The sequence below is a fragment of the Prinia subflava genome, chromosome 1 (genome assembly GCF_021018805.1).
Source record: "Prinia subflava isolate CZ2003 ecotype Zambia chromosome 1, Cam_Psub_1.2, whole genome shotgun sequence".
Classification (NCBI taxonomy): Eukaryota; Metazoa; Chordata; class Aves; order Passeriformes; family Cisticolidae; genus Prinia; species Prinia subflava.
Window position 1 is genome coordinate 111,388,669 of NC_086247.1, and position 15,420 is coordinate 111,404,088.

The 15,420-nt window shown below is 38.2% G+C and overlaps 1 protein-coding gene across 1 annotated transcript in view; it reads left to right on the forward strand.

Moving 5' to 3' along the window:
* The window catches only part of ZNRF2 (zinc and ring finger 2), a 56,683-nt gene that overhangs the window by 19,538 nt on the left and 21,725 nt on the right, over positions 1-15,420 (forward strand). Inside the window, exon 2 of the mRNA XM_063408227.1 lies at positions 10,842-10,937. Within this exon, the coding sequence (XP_063264297.1) occupies positions 10,842-10,937 (96 nt within the window). The remainder of the gene's footprint in view (positions 1-10,841; positions 10,938-15,420) is intronic.

A 15,420-nucleotide genomic window follows, 5' to 3' on the forward strand; every position in this document is an offset into this window, starting at 1 on the left:
CATATCATTTGGAAGTTTGGTTGGTTTGGGATTTATAGATGTTCTTAAAGATTTTGCAGAATTACGGGTGCTGTGTACTCTCTTAATTGAGGTGAAAAATTAAATATAGACAAATCTCTTATTGATAAGTTTAAAGCATGTAACTCAACAGCTTTTCTTCACTTTCTACTGACAATAGTTGGGGAAGTTTTATCTTTTTGACTTCAGTTCTTTTTCTGAACTAATTATGCATCTTCTTTATTGTTCCTCTTATTAGGCATTTTGGATGCTTTCTTCACAATGGTACATTCCTAAATGCTCTTAAAAGGTTCTGAGACATAGGAACTGTTGCAAAACTAGTGGTTGCATTACATAAATGAGTGTTATTGGAAACTTCAGCAACACATTTTCCCCAAATCTATATGTTACATATGTTAAACACTTAAATTATGTTAATACTGAGGAATTTAATGGTCTCATTCCAATGTACACTTTTGAAGTTAATTCCAGTGTACAGTTTCGAAGTGTTTTGTAATCAACCCTTGGACGTCTCTATATTTTGTAATATTCTCTTTAATTGTCTTAAATGTCTGGCTTCTTATGGTCCAACACCCTAGTTTGACCAATAGTCCATACATTAAGGTAAATATTCTCGAAGTTGGAAGAATAAATGGGTCAATGGAGAGTGAACTCCTCTTAGCTGCATCTTCCATTTAAAAACAAAAGGCCTCTTTATGATAAGCAGAGAATGTCAGTACTTTAAAATAAAAAGTTAATCCATAAAGAAAATTCCTTTGCTCTGACAATGAATGGTATTTCTAAGACAGACTTTTCTAATAACTCTGTTCTTATTCGTAAGCCATACTCCTACTCTGGAAAAAAATCAAACCAAACAAACAAAAACCACAAAAGCCATCCCCAAAACTCCCAGACAATGTCCCTACAACAAATTCAAATAACCAACCAACCAGCCTTACTTACTCAACTCTCACCAGTTTCAAGTGAATGAAAGTAAATGAGTGCATTGATTAGCTATTTCCCTGCTGAATTGATAAATTATGTTGTCTATGGAGGGCTGCTATTTTGGAGAGATAAAGGGGGAAAATACAGAGTAGAATAATACAGGAAAATCTGCTGTTGTGCTTAAGTAATAAAAATTCTTGTATGTGTGATGAAAAATAGGTGAAAAGCACAAGAAAAGTATGCTTTGAAAACTTTGTTCTTGACTCTCTTGAAACTGTAATAGGTAAAATTTTCCTGTTATACTGAGTAATAAATGTAATACTAAATACTTGTGGTATATAATTTAATGTTGTCAAAAATGAATCATTTTCCTGCTTAGAATGAAGATATAAACTCCTGGGAACATCCCACGTAATAATTTAACATTTTACTTACATATATTCTTCCCAGATGCAATATTTTTATTTTGTACTCTGACTTTTTTGTCATTGATTGGTTTTCCCCTTTTTTTTTTTGTCACTGCTACCTCTATTTCTGCAGGAACAAGTAGGTTATTGGTAAGTATTTCCACTAAATCAGACATTACAAAGTTTTGCCTTAGTGAGGACCTATTTTTTTTTTACCCTCACTTACTTTGGTAAAAACTTTGTAGACAGCAGACTAATTGTCTGTAAATGCTGTGCTTTCTCAGGTCTCCATTATCGCCTTGTTTGTGTAGTAGAGTAATAGTTCTCAGATTTTCCAGAGAGACTTTGTCTTCTGCATGCTCTCAAGCAGCATCATTATCTGTGCTGTCTTCTAAGATGCTGCCTTCTCCTGGGGCTTGCTCCTTTGTTCCTGTCTGCTGCGTTTCAAGTGCAGTGTTTACTTTGTCTCTCCCATTTCTTTTTTTCGTAAGACCTTGTATGCATTTTGGCCAGTTTGCTCAGAAGACTTCTCTGCGTCCAACAAGATGCTCTGTTTCACGTGTTCAGTTTAGTCATCCTTGTCAACCATTATTCAGCCATTTTCACATCATACCTCTTCCCTTTTAGCTATCATTAAATATATTCTCAGCATGGTAAAGCTGCCCTCTCCTCTCTTGTTATCGTGCTTCATGTAATTTTGATCAGATTTGTTGCACTGTACATTACAAGTTTTCAAGATATTTGTGCCTGTGCATTTTGAAAAAGTAGGACTTGATTCTTCTGATCTTGGAGCAGCTCTTCCTACACTCTCTTTTCAGTGATGTAATTTCTAATGGAAAATTTTCTTTAACCCTGGTATGTTTTCAAAAGTAGTGACTTTATTGACAGTGTGAAGTAGGGCAGGGAAGTGTAGACAAACTGGTTCCCTGCACTTTAAAATTTGTAGTTGTCTTGCCAAATTACTCAGTTGCTCAAGAAGTGCCTTCTTCTGACAACAGAACACAGTTGTCCTGTCTGTCTTCCTTCACTTGTATTGCAAAATGATGAGCGAAAAGACCTTTTTCAGGTGTTTGAGTAAAATGTTGCTCCAGGCAATAAGAGAAAGTTGAGGGAGTAGCAAAATTCAAGAAGAAAGAAAAAAACAAATGTATAGGTTCAGGAGAGACCGGGTATGAGACAGAATTCTTCCTCTTTGAACTGTGATAGGTGAGTTAAGAAGAAAAAAGCAATGGGAATATGGGATATCTCTGAAGTAAGAATTTTCAGGCATTTCATTTGTGTTAAAGTTTTCAGACTTCCAAGCTGGCCTGCAGTGAGTTGTTATGATAACTGAGGTAGTTAGACAGGTTGATCTTGCCTGCTGAATGTAAATGAAATACGTTTGTGCCCTGAACTATTGACTGTGCTTTCTGGTTACTTGCTTTCTGAAGAAGGTAGTCATTGGGGCTCAAAAAATGTGTCCACCCTGGCTGAACTGATATTCAGACAACAGCTCAGCTTCACAAGGTTTCACCCGAGTGGCAATTGGCCCCACTTGTGTACAGAAGCCTCTGGAATGGTGATAGGGTTAGTTTCTTCCTATAGTCCTTATGTTACCCTGCTGGTGAGGCTAGAGGGGCACCTTGCTCTTGACTCTGCTTGTCAAAGATCTGATGACGGAGAGACATGAGAGAGAAGAAAACTGTCGTTCTTTTCTTGTCTTTGAGTCAGATTTTGGAAGGCAGTCATCACACCTACTGGAAAAAGAGAACTGTGTTTCCTTGGGTTCTCTTCCCCTATCCCCCTCCCTTGGGGAAATACAATAGATAAGAAAGATATTCTTCCAGGTAAGGGCTCATTGTTACATGGAGTTTTTGATTGCTAGTTGAAAATGTCCTTCTCAAGCATTGTAAGCCAAAAGCTAAAATCTTCGGGGTTTAGGACGTGGATGGAGCCTTTTTTAAATGAAAACTGAGGCTTGCTCCCAACCAAACTTTATGTTCGTACTTGTCAGTCTTCAGCTACTGCAGATCCACTGAGAAACTTGTGGCATGGATCTGTGATGGGAAGGATGTCACATGTCTGAAGTGCAGGTAATGGAGTAGTAAGTTAAAGAGTGAATTAATGGCTTACAAGTCACTTGAAAAGCTGTTCTTGTTTATGTGCTTGTCAGTTTGAAAGTGCAGGTACTCTAGGACTTTGGATGATGGAGACTTGAGCAATCTATTTAGCTTGACTGCAGCTCCCTGTGGTGACAGGATGGGAGGGTAACACTGACCTGCAAAACAGGTGGAGCCGAAAAGGTCTTTCCTTCTCCCTTTGTTGGGTGCTTGCATCGATCTGAATTGTCACTCTTAAAAGGCTGTTCCTTTAACAACAAAAAAAAATCTGTTCTTTTTTTTTTGATTTGAAGTTAATGTCAGTATTTCCACAGGTCTTTCCTTCCTGCCTGTAGTTTCGTCTTCTGGTTTGCAAGATATATTAAAATTGGGCTTTTTTTCTCTGTCTTAATGGTTGTGTTCATTCAGTTTCTAAAACTGTGCAGTTGTCAGTTATAATCAACATCACATGATACTTTTACATTGATATGAACACCTGAAGTTGTGTAGTTGATAAAGGCTTTGTTTATGAGTCAGAAAATGTCTTGTTCCGTTTCTCTTCTTCATTCTGTACTGCGTTATTTTTCGATGACTGCTACTGAAGATCTCACTTTCCCACTTAGCAAGATGAAGGGAGCTGAAGAAGTTAAGTTATAAGATTCTGTCTTTCATAACTTTTTGCTTAGGAGATGAAATGTTATCCAAACATATATTTTCTAATTATTCTGTGGACTATTAACTAAAATAGTTCAGGTTTGTTTTTTATCCCCCTACTTTATATATCCCCCTTTCCCACTGAGTTCTGTGGGACATCTAAATCAGAAAATACAAGAGATCCCTTGTTTCCCTCAAGGAATCCACAGGTTTGTTTACCTCAACAAAAAGTGTTATGGCACAAAAGTAGGGAAGAAAACCCTACTAGAATATGAACCTGAAATCAGTAAGTGCTTATTTGTTCCTACTGTGTCTCATTTTTCTAGAAAAGACAGAGCTTAGAATGTTTGTATTGTGTTCCCTATTTCTGTTTGATTTCATATTCTCTCCCAAAGTGAGGGGAGTATTTCTTTATTTCTTTTCATCTCCAGAAATCCTTCCAGGTGGTGCTGTGTTCTCCTGACTTAGACAATTGTCAGCATAAGGAAGGATGAAAGGTAGAGAACTAGATGTGTTTTTTCACTGAGACATTTTCTTCCTTAACCAAAAACTTATGTCCATAAAATGGCAAACATTCTCTGAGTAGCCATTTGTATTGCCAGCCATAGCACCGAGAAATTTTCCTGTGGAAGGTTCTCTGGGAATTGGTAATGCTCTTTTTTCTTTTTCTTTCTAACATAAAGACTTTTTTAAATGTTAGTTCTTTGTTCTTGAATTTAGTGTGAAATAATTTTCATATTCTCTTTGATGGCTAGGGTAAACTTGCCAGGCAAGATGTTAGCTGTGTTAAAGTAATATACTTTCATGTGCAAAGCTTCGTGGCTTTGAGCTTACAGAATTACTCATTCTATTTTTTCCATTTCAGCTGTCTGAGGAGAAGAGAGAATTCTGTGACCATATAACTCTGATAGACTATGTGGTCTTTACTGGACAGCATCTTGGTTTTTTTTTTTTCTTTTTAAACTTCAAGTTTTACAGATTAGTTTACGAGAGAAAGGGAGTAATAGACTTTTATCTTGACCAGAACTGTTACTTCACCAAGAAGCCAGATTATTTCCATTTATTTTTCTGCTGTTCTTAAAATTTCACTTCATAGTCTTCTACACAATTGAACAGAAAAGAAAGAAGTGGAAGAAACAAAGGCATTATCTTTGACTGTAAAATATTTATGTTATTTTGATGTATATTCTTAGAAGTCAGCTTAGAGAATTTTGTCTTGTTGAAGAAATAGATGGATGCTGAAGTAGCTGGGGGGAAAAAATCCTACAGCTGCTTTAGGAAAGCAATTCAAATCAAATATCACAGTGATCTGTTTTCAGTCAACTTCTTTTTGGAGGCTGGGCACTTGAAAAAAACTAAATAAAATGCTAAACTATATAAGCACTATGGAGGACAAAATTGCCATTCATAATTTTTTTAACAAGTTAAAAGAGTGCTAATAATGGATTAAAAAAGGGTTAATAAATGTAAGCAGAAATATAACACTAAAATTGGATTTGGCTAGCAACTGTTCTGCTGAAGATTTAGGGGTTATTGTGAGATGGGAGAGGAATGAGCCAATCGCCTGTTGGTTTGTTTAAAATGTACCTACCTATAGATACACCCATAAAAGGGATATTGCTGTGTATAGATAGGTCTATATATACTAACACCTAGCGTAATGGAACAATGCAATAGGTAAGTATTAATTTCTGCTTAGGCCTTGTGAAGTCTTAGCCTGAAAGCTCTGCCCAGTTCTTGGCAATGTACCATGGTAAGATTGGAGAGAAGCCAGAGGACAAGAAGAGCTATAAAAGGTCTGGGCACCAGGGCCTGTGAGGAAAGATTAGAGTAACCTGGTTTTTCAGATGGGGGAAAAAGTAAAGGATGCACACTTCCCACTGTCTACATGTGTTTTATACTGAGCAGAGTTACTGAATATTTTCCATGTCTACTGAACACATAAGAAGTAACCAACTCTTTTTTCATGTTGTATTGTATTGTTTCCTTTTCATCATCATTATGCAGGCTTTCTTTGTGTGATAGTCATTGTACATACCACCCTCATACCATCAGATTTACTGGATGCTGTGTTTCCAGATTGTCTGTATTTCTTTTTCTAAGTACCACAGAACATGTGTGAATATGTAAGTAACATTTGTCAGGCATCTTATTCATAATACACCTTAGAAAAAGTGTGTGGATGCAAGGATTTCTCTTACGACTTCTTTAAATGCAAAACAAGGTGGATTTATCCATCTTATTTGAAAACACAAAGATACAAAGATTAAAAATAGTAATTTGCTGCATATTTTAAAAGAGCAGCTGTTCCCATTCTACTTTTAGTTTAGCTTTGGCAGTGTTCCAGTTGATGTTTTCTGCTGAAAAGTTACTCTGATCAGGCTGATTCAGTCTTTTGTGTTGGTGCAGGTTTTATTTGTGTTTCTTCTTGCTACAACTGTTTAATACTGACTGAAAGATCATCCACTCTTCTGTGCAAGTTGAACATGTTTCTGTGACACTCTGCACTGTGTTGTCTGGAAGGTCTTAGCAGTTCTTTGGTTTTTTGCACCACAAAGTAGATATTCCAGAGTAAGTGCTGGTATGATTTTGTTAAAATCTTAGCAAACCGGGAGTTTGTTTTCCATTGGATGTTTTATGTTTGCTCTGCTGTGCACTGAAGTGCAAGTTAAGCAGTCTGATGTTTGCAAAGCAAGGCAAACACAGTAAGGTATCACTAAAAGGTTGAAATTGGTGCCAACAGAATGAGTGGCCACCCATCAACTTTTCCCGGTGGGTAGTTCCCAAGTCTGCCAGAGATGAAAAATGTGAGTTTGGTAGATGGATGTAAGAGAAGATGGGATTTCTTGGCTAACTGGAGGTTCATTTGCAAAAGATGGTAGAGCTTGAAGAAAGTGATACATTCAAGAGAGGAGAGACAGAATTCACCTCCTGATACTTAAGCAGGTTTAGTTATTTCAGATTTTCTGTGTCACCTTGGGATTTTCTAGTAGTTGTACCACAACTTTCTGTTCTGTCTCCATTTCTTGTAATCGTGATTTTTTTCATTCTATTTTAAGTAATGTGTTACTTTCACTCTTGCAGTCAGGGTTGTGAAACTAGATGATGGGGGCTGGTAAGAATTTGGCTCCCTGCCCTCCTGAGGATGCCGTTGTAAAAGTCAGCTAGAGGTGTGTGCTTGCTCAGTCCTTTAGTGCTGTACTTGGGTACATAGGGAATGGGGTGAGAGGTGTCCTTCAGCTGATTCAGGGTGTGTCACAGGCTGAGTTCTCTACTCTGGGAGAAGGAAGGACAACTTTGTAGTGATGTGCTCACAGTGACAATGCTAGTACAAAGGTGATAGTTGTCATCTGGGCCAAAAATATGGGGTGCTGTGAAATCAACCCCTTCCCATGAGCTGGATTTTTACCTAGAACTGTATATTATCTGTTGTGCTCTCCTTGTAAAGAGAGTGAAAAAGTAGTTGATTGAGTTTCATAGGTTTTTGGAAGACACTTCACGTGATGCTACCTCATCTGATAACTGCTTCTGCATTTTTGTCCAAATGTCTGTGAATTATCAACAAAACTCGGTAGAACAAGTCATGTAGAGAGCAAGTTATTTCTGACCTGTTGCTGATTGTAAAGTCATGTGAAACTTTCTTTAAGTCATTAGAATTGCTCCTTGAGAAGATGGTAAAAACAAACATAGGCTATAAATGTTGTTAGCCTGCTGGGCAGGGGTACAATAGAGTCTTTGTTCTTACCCAGTACTTAATTGTAAACTGGGTCATGAAACTATTGCCTTCTGATTTGAGGAAAGGTAGGAAAATATGAGCTTTTTTTAAGGACCTTCAACTGGCTTGTGGACAGTGTAGATTGTTTGCTTATTTACAGCTTTCACATACAGTTAGAATAAAGTAAATATTTAATTTATAGTCAAAATAACTGTTCTCTGGGATTTGTAAAAGGAGTTAGAAATGGTAATTTCCTTCACACAAAACTTACACTATCATCTCTTAGGGAAGATGGCTAAATCCAGGAGCTGGATTGCAGCGGAACATTGTGAAGGAATGAAATCAGATTTCACTTTTATTTAAAGAATATTTAAGCAAGTGTCGTGAGCCCAAGGCTCTTTTTCTGCTGTTATGCTTGTCTCTGGCATACAGCTGATTGTAGTCCCTGGAAAAACATATTTTCCACAAATACACCTTTTACTTCTGTCAGCTAAGTTGTTCCTTAAAGCTTTGTTAAGTGTGATGGCCTCTGTTCTTTGGGTTCTTCAGTTCTGCACACTGAGTAGAGCTACAGCAGTCAGGTATCCCAGACTTGCTGTGTCAGGAGGATGTTTGTGGCTGTTTAACCATTACCTTCACATCCCCCCTGACACAGGACAAGCCACAACAAAATATATTGTTAAAATACTTACTATATTGCTGGGATGCAGATTATTTACTAGGTTTAAGGGCAGGTGCATGGTAGTAAAAGCATATTCAAATGAATACTACAGGTGGATAACCTGAAAGATTTTTCACAGCTGTCTTTAAGCATGGTTTTAAGTAAAAGCAGTATTATTATTAAATTATCATTATTATTCATTCAAGCTCTCCTGAATATTTTTTTGGTTTAAAATATTTCCTCAAAGAATTTCTGAGATATTTACCCTCTTAACACTATTAACAGTGGTTCTAAGGACCTGTTGGTTGTTGTCCATGCCCCCTGTCACTACCAATTACATGTACTTATGACTCTAGGGAATAAGCTAGAAGTGTTCTGTCCAGAAAGCAGAGAGAACTTGTTAATGACTGTCTCAGTGCTTAACTAGCCATGAACATAAAAGTTAACTTGCTGTAATACCAACACCCCTTCTGTCACAGCAGGACTTGGTCTGAAGTGTATAAGGAATTTAGAGGCTTCTCCACATTAAACTGTGTTGTCAATTATGCCTTATAGAAGCATATAAATGAGAATAATGCATGGGTCTTAAGTCTAGTCAAAACCTAGTAATCAGCAACAAAAGGGTGATAAAGATTGAAAGAAAATTTATCCTGGGTCAGTTTTTGAAGAAACCATAAGAGAACAGTAATGGGTGGGTTTGGGTGTTCGGAGGACTGAGATACTAATTTTGATTTTGGTCATGTTGAGGTGTAGCCTGCATGAAGGAGCCTACACACTGGCTGAAAGGTCACTGATGAAGTTTTCAACAAGTAAATTAATGCTTTCAACTCGTTTTTTCCAAAAGACATGGTTGGCTGTGCTATCCTTATTGATCTATTGTTTGTAAAAATGTGGGTTAGGGGAGGAGGAATAAAATTAAGAAGAGAAGAGCAATATTTAAACTGAAGTGTAAGATTGACTCAAAGAAGAAATAAATATGACTAAAATTGGAAGAAGCAGAACTGTACTTCATCTCAGGAAGTGGTTTCTAGCACATGTTCAGCTGCTGCCCTGAGTTCCTTATGGTTGTCACTAGCTGTCCTCTTTGACTTGCTTCCTATCAGCTGCCTGTAAGAAATAAATCATTTTCTTGATAAAGGAGGTGCAGTACTTGTATCAAATGCTAATGCTTCAGGTTAGTTGCTTGATATACATCTGGATAATAATTAACAGTAAAGGTGAAAATTCTCAGGCATCAATTATTTGAAAGTGCAGCATCGAGTTGCTTGTCATCCTTGACTGACTCAGTTTATTGTGGACTCCCAAGGTTAGAAGTACAAAAGCAGGAGGCAACAAACTAAAACATGTTGGGAGCAGGCCCAGACAGGCATGCTGGTGGAAGGTGCAGTGACCTTTTTTACAGGCCTGCATCATTACTCTTCACAGCATCAGAGAAAAAGTTGTGTCTTTGCTGCTGAGAGTGGATTCAGATTAGATATTTTTGCCAATTGTCCTATTGGACAATCTACCTGTAGATGTACTCCCTAACAACTACGATGCATTGAGATCCCTGTTGGTGGGGTTTTTTTGTCTCTCACTTGTTAATTATTCAGCAGATCAAAATCAGTCAGGCTCGTCTGTGGACTGTAAAAGTTGTCCAGCTGATCTTGTCCTTTAACTGGAAGACTGCTGTCTTTGGCAATGACATAATTTAAGGTATTAAGCACTTTTGTCATAGACTGTTATGCAGTTGCATCACAGTCCAGACTGTCTCAATTATTCTTTACCCCATGTTGCCTGAGGCGATAACCTCAAAAGCTAAACAAGGTCATGCTTGGCTAGGATGAGAGCAGTCAAACAAATTCAGTGCTACAGGAAGTATTAGTGATTCAGTAGGTGCGCCAACACCCCTGAGTTAATATTTTCCCAGTGCCCCAGACTGGTGAAAGATGCTGCAGCTTGTATGATGAGATGTAAAACCAAGATCTCTGGTTAAAGTTTCAGAGCAATTCCCGGTAAAAATGAGCATGTTAATTCAGAATTCCTGCCCAAGTCCAAATTTTAATGGCTGTGTCCTCTACACATTTGTAATTTCTGTTTTAGTAGAGTCATGTGATCCTCTTGCTCCTGCCCTAAACTGTTCTTAAGTTGTTGAGAAAGTTTGTGTTCCAGAGGTGCTGAGAATGTTTGCAGTTGTCAACAGAATGATTTCCAGAAACAATGGTCCATTTTGAGATCTTTCGAAATCAAGGGAAACAATATTTGTGTAAGAAATGTCAGGTCAAAACTGAAAAGCCTCCAGGACTTCTTTCTTCTTTCTTTTTATGTGTGCAGAATAGCTTTTTGGCTTGAATATATATATTTGGTTGAGTTTGCTGACACTTACATATTTTTATTTTCCATAGGATTCAAGTGCCCTGTATGTTCAAAATTTGTATCTTCTGACGAAATGGATTTACATCTTGTGATGTGTTTGACAAAACCAAGGATAACCTACAATGGTAAGAAAGAAGTAAGCTGATAATTATTTATTCATTTTAAACATCAGTGTGATAATAATCCTTTACTGAATAAGATATTCTGGTAACTAGTTTGGTTGCCTCAGAAATCATGGGGGTATTTTGCTTGTAGTTTATTTTTTCAAATCAATTTGTAAGAAGTTGATCTTTATACACTGCATGCCAATATAATTTGCCCTGTGTCCTGCAAATATAAAATTATTCTTATTTGAATGTGTTTATTCCTATTTTTGACCACTGGTCAGAGTGTATTTATTGTCCAGTTGAGATCTGTGTAGTTTACACATCCTTTCATCTTATGACATCAGGTAGAGAGGTGGGTTGACCGAGTCTCCTGGGGACTTTATTAAGGACTGTCACTTGACATGCTGTGCATTTGCACATTGTTCAAGAAAATTGCACTTTCTGGAAGGAACTAAAGAACTTGATTCCATATGTGATACTTCATGAAGACTGGTTATATGCATTTGTTATTTTAATCAAACTGGCCAATATCAAATGAATCACCTGTAGTAGTGCTGGTTTTTTCCCCTAGTACTAAGCTCTCCTTCTAGGCCAGCTTTAATGCAAGGCGAACAGGACTTTTGCCATTGAGATCAAACCTTTCTCTCACTGTGGCTTAGGCTGGCACTCAGTTCTATGGTGAGCACACAAAATGGCTTGAGGAAACCAGGAATTAGTAAATCTTAGTGAAATTTTAATGCCTGCTTTGGCAGAAATTCTTACAGTGCATCTTCAATGAGATTATTGCCCACCAGTCATCAGATGTCAGAACAGAATGCAGTTAGAGGAATTGCAGAGAGGAGAGGGAGCTGGACTATTTTGGAGGTGAACAGCAAGAAGCTGGAAGTTGGTGCTGACAAGTTGCAGCAGGGAAAAATCTGATTCAGTGTTAAGCAGAAATGTCACATACTGAGGGGGGTCAAGGCACTTGAAGAGGTTGTGCAACCTCTGTTCTTGAGCAATTTAGTCTAACTTGGTCATGCTTTGAGTGAGGGGCTGGATCAGAAGATCACCAGAGATCCTTTCCAACTTAAGTTATTTACTACATAAATAACCTGCAGTGTCATGGGCTCTTTGACACTCCAGGCACCTTGCTGCAGGGTATCCTGCTCTGGACCATTTTATTGAAACAAGTCTTGAAGAATGGTTGGGCCCATCGTATTTTTTGGATAGCATAATGCTATCCGATACTACTGGCTCTTTATTGCAAAAATAATTTGAAATCATATGCTTAGAGTTGTGAAATCCATTTGAAAGCATAGTACTTAGGAAAAGTAAATATTTTCTTTTTCTTCCTTGTGTTACCACACATATATTTGAGAAGGTTGACTTCATCTAATAGAGAAGACTTCTTTTCTCTTTATTTTTCCTTTTCAAATTCAGGTCTGAGCATTTTCCAAGGTAAGTTGTGTACTGAGGGATGTTGGACATTGGAGAGAAGAGAAGAATGCCGGTTGCCCCAGTGAGGGCAGGAAAATGCTCTGGGGATCAGTTAGGGTGGAGCAGGAGGAGGCAGACTGGCAGAGAACAAGCTCTGGCACTAATCCATCTGATGGGGTGTGCACAAATTTGACTGACTGAAATCCCTTTCCTACATGTACATATGAGTGCACTCAGCTGACTAACTTTTGTTCAAAGAGACAGCAATTACATAATGTGACCTCTCAGTATCATTTATGATGTTTGAATCACAGTGGTGCCATATTCAAACTCCTTTTTCCTTCTTGCGTTGTTTCAGCTTATGCACTGCTGGTTGGAGCTCCTTTGGGCCATCTTGCTACCTTTGTACAGTTTTTTAAGTCAACAGATGAGCAGAAGTAAAACCTGTGAGTGGCAGGATACTCTGCATAACTCTGGATAATCTGCAGCATGACAAAAGCGGTTGTGGGCAATGCAGTGAGTTAGCAGCAGCATGTCATCTCATCTGCTGCACAGTGAGCCTCAGAAACTGATTCTAGGAAATGGTTATGTAAATGTGAAATAAGGAAACTATTGCATGAGGTAGGCTGGTTTGAGAGAGATACTTAGAAGTATGGTATCATTTTCATAGACATTTCAGAGAAATGTGCACAGATCCTTGTGGCTCCAGTTGGTTAGCTCCTGGAGTCACTGACTAAATCTTAAATTATAGCCCATAGCTGGCTATATAAATTACTGCAGCATGAAGAAATTGAGGATATGGGTTCTGAGTTGTTCAGTGCTCAGTTGTTGCTTTGTGTTATAGTTGTGGTCCCTTTAATGAATGAAAATTAACTGGCAGATTGGTAACTTAATGCAGCCATTATTTCAGGCCCAGACCTGCATATGAATGTCTATATACATGCATTTTTTCTCCTGTCTGTTTTGTTGTTTGTCATCATGAGATCAGTGTTGAATCTGCCTTTTTGCCATAGGCCAAAGGTATCTCAAGTTTTGTTTGAGAGAAGAAAAGATGCTTCTGTCAACTTTTGATACCTGCTTCCAAAATGGAAGGCATCTCCTTATGCTTTACTTTCTCATTGTTATCTTGGCCTCATGCCATATATACTAGAATAGAGCCAACCAGACGTCATCTACTTGTGTTGGTCACTGATATTTCCCAGTACTATTATCACTAGAAGGAAAAATACTTTTTTCTTTTCTTCATTTTTTTTCCTCCTCACCTTCTTTTGTCTCTGAGTTTTGTGTTGCAAGTGGTTGAAGGGAGCCCCTTAGACCTAAAGGCCTTTAAGTCTAAAGCCTCAGACTTTGCAGGTGCAGAAATATTTAGAGATTGAGCAGTTGGATTGAACTGTGCTTATGTCTTGTTCAATTCTAGATGTGTTTCCTCATGGTCCTGTAAATGTAGTAGTTGTTCTTTCTAAGAAACATTAGGGAACAAATTGTATGTATTTTGTCATTCTGAGAAGACAAACCTTTCTTTTTAAATATGAGTCTGAGGCATACAGTCTCTCCCAGAAAAATGTTACAAGACTGCTTAGCTGTGATTTGAAGTCTAAATAAATTAATGAGTCCTCCCAGCCAATCTCTAATTGCTTTCTGAGCTACCTTTGTGCATTGCATTTGGCATTTGAAAGGGTCAGTGAACTGCAAACTCGGGCAGCTGTCTGATTTACATGTGTTTTCTGAAAGAGTGGTCACAAAGTTGTCTCAGTTCTATGCTGGAAGTTGTGCTGATTTTCATATAAATATATCAGTACATTTTATTAGCTTTATTCTTTCAAAATCGTGTGACTTGCCTGCAACAGAGATCTCATTGCTGACTCAATCAGGCATTTAAAAAGAGCTCTGTCTTTTTTTCTGTGGAACTTTGTTCCACATTTCTTAAACTATTTGTGATGTTCACACATGAACCAACATCTAGGCATTTTTCTACAAAAGCTGGTTAAATGAATGGTATTGTACAAAAAACATCATGGTGTTTGGTGACGTCTTTAAAAACCTTTCCTAGAGATTAACAACTACTGTCACTTGCTGAGTTGCTGAGGAGCCAGAGTATGTCCCATGCACTGTTAACCACAGATTGCCAAAAGCCAGTTTTTGAAGAAAGTGGGTTACTTGCTAGTTGACAGGTGTTTTTTTTAAAGACTGCTAAAATACTGTGTAACCATACCTATTTCATTGAACTTCTCTGAAGTGTTAAATGAGGCCCCTTGCACCATCTTGTTCAAATTTGTGATGGTGACAAACAGGGAGCCAACTTAGGGACTGCCCTACGAAAAGTGTTGCTTACACTGTAGCCCTGTTTTTTGGTCAGGTACGAGCATTTATGTGAATTTCTTCAGTGCTTTGGAAGCAACTTACCTTAAACTTCTTGCTGATGATTACAGGTGCCTGGTGAAGTTTGGATTTTGAATATAACTATTGCTTATTTTGTGTTGTTGCAATACTGAGACACCTTTTTTTCACTGGAAGATGTTTTATAAAAGATTGAAGGGACACAGGAGAGACTTATGACTTCAGATGCTTTACAACAAATGTACCCAGTTCCTTCTGATGAAACCCTCCAGTTGGTTCTGGAATAATTCTGGTTTTCATTTTTAAATTCTTTTGTTTGTTTCTCGGCACACAATGTAAGACTCCATTATTTTTGTTATTATTGGAGGGCCCCTCAGAGGGCAGGGATAGCAGCCTGGCACCTGGCCAGATGGGGAAGCCAGTGACCCTGGAGAGCTGGGGACAGCCAGTCAGCTCACTAGACTGGTTGGCTGGCTCGGCAAGCCGGCCTGTCCTCTTTCTAAAGTTTTGATTGAATTAGCACATTCCTGGGGAATATTTTGAGTTTCATCAAGTCAGCACTTTGTGTTGGAATGGTGTTCTGCTGGAAACTTTCTAAGCCGATCTCCTCAAAGCCGCTCGCTCGGGGTGGTTCTGCTTTGACATCGGGGCTGTTCTCGCTCCGAGCGCTCTGCATTTAATTCACATGTGGCAGTGGGTCTGACTGGTGGCCTACATATTTACTCAGGCTCATTTTAACGGGAAA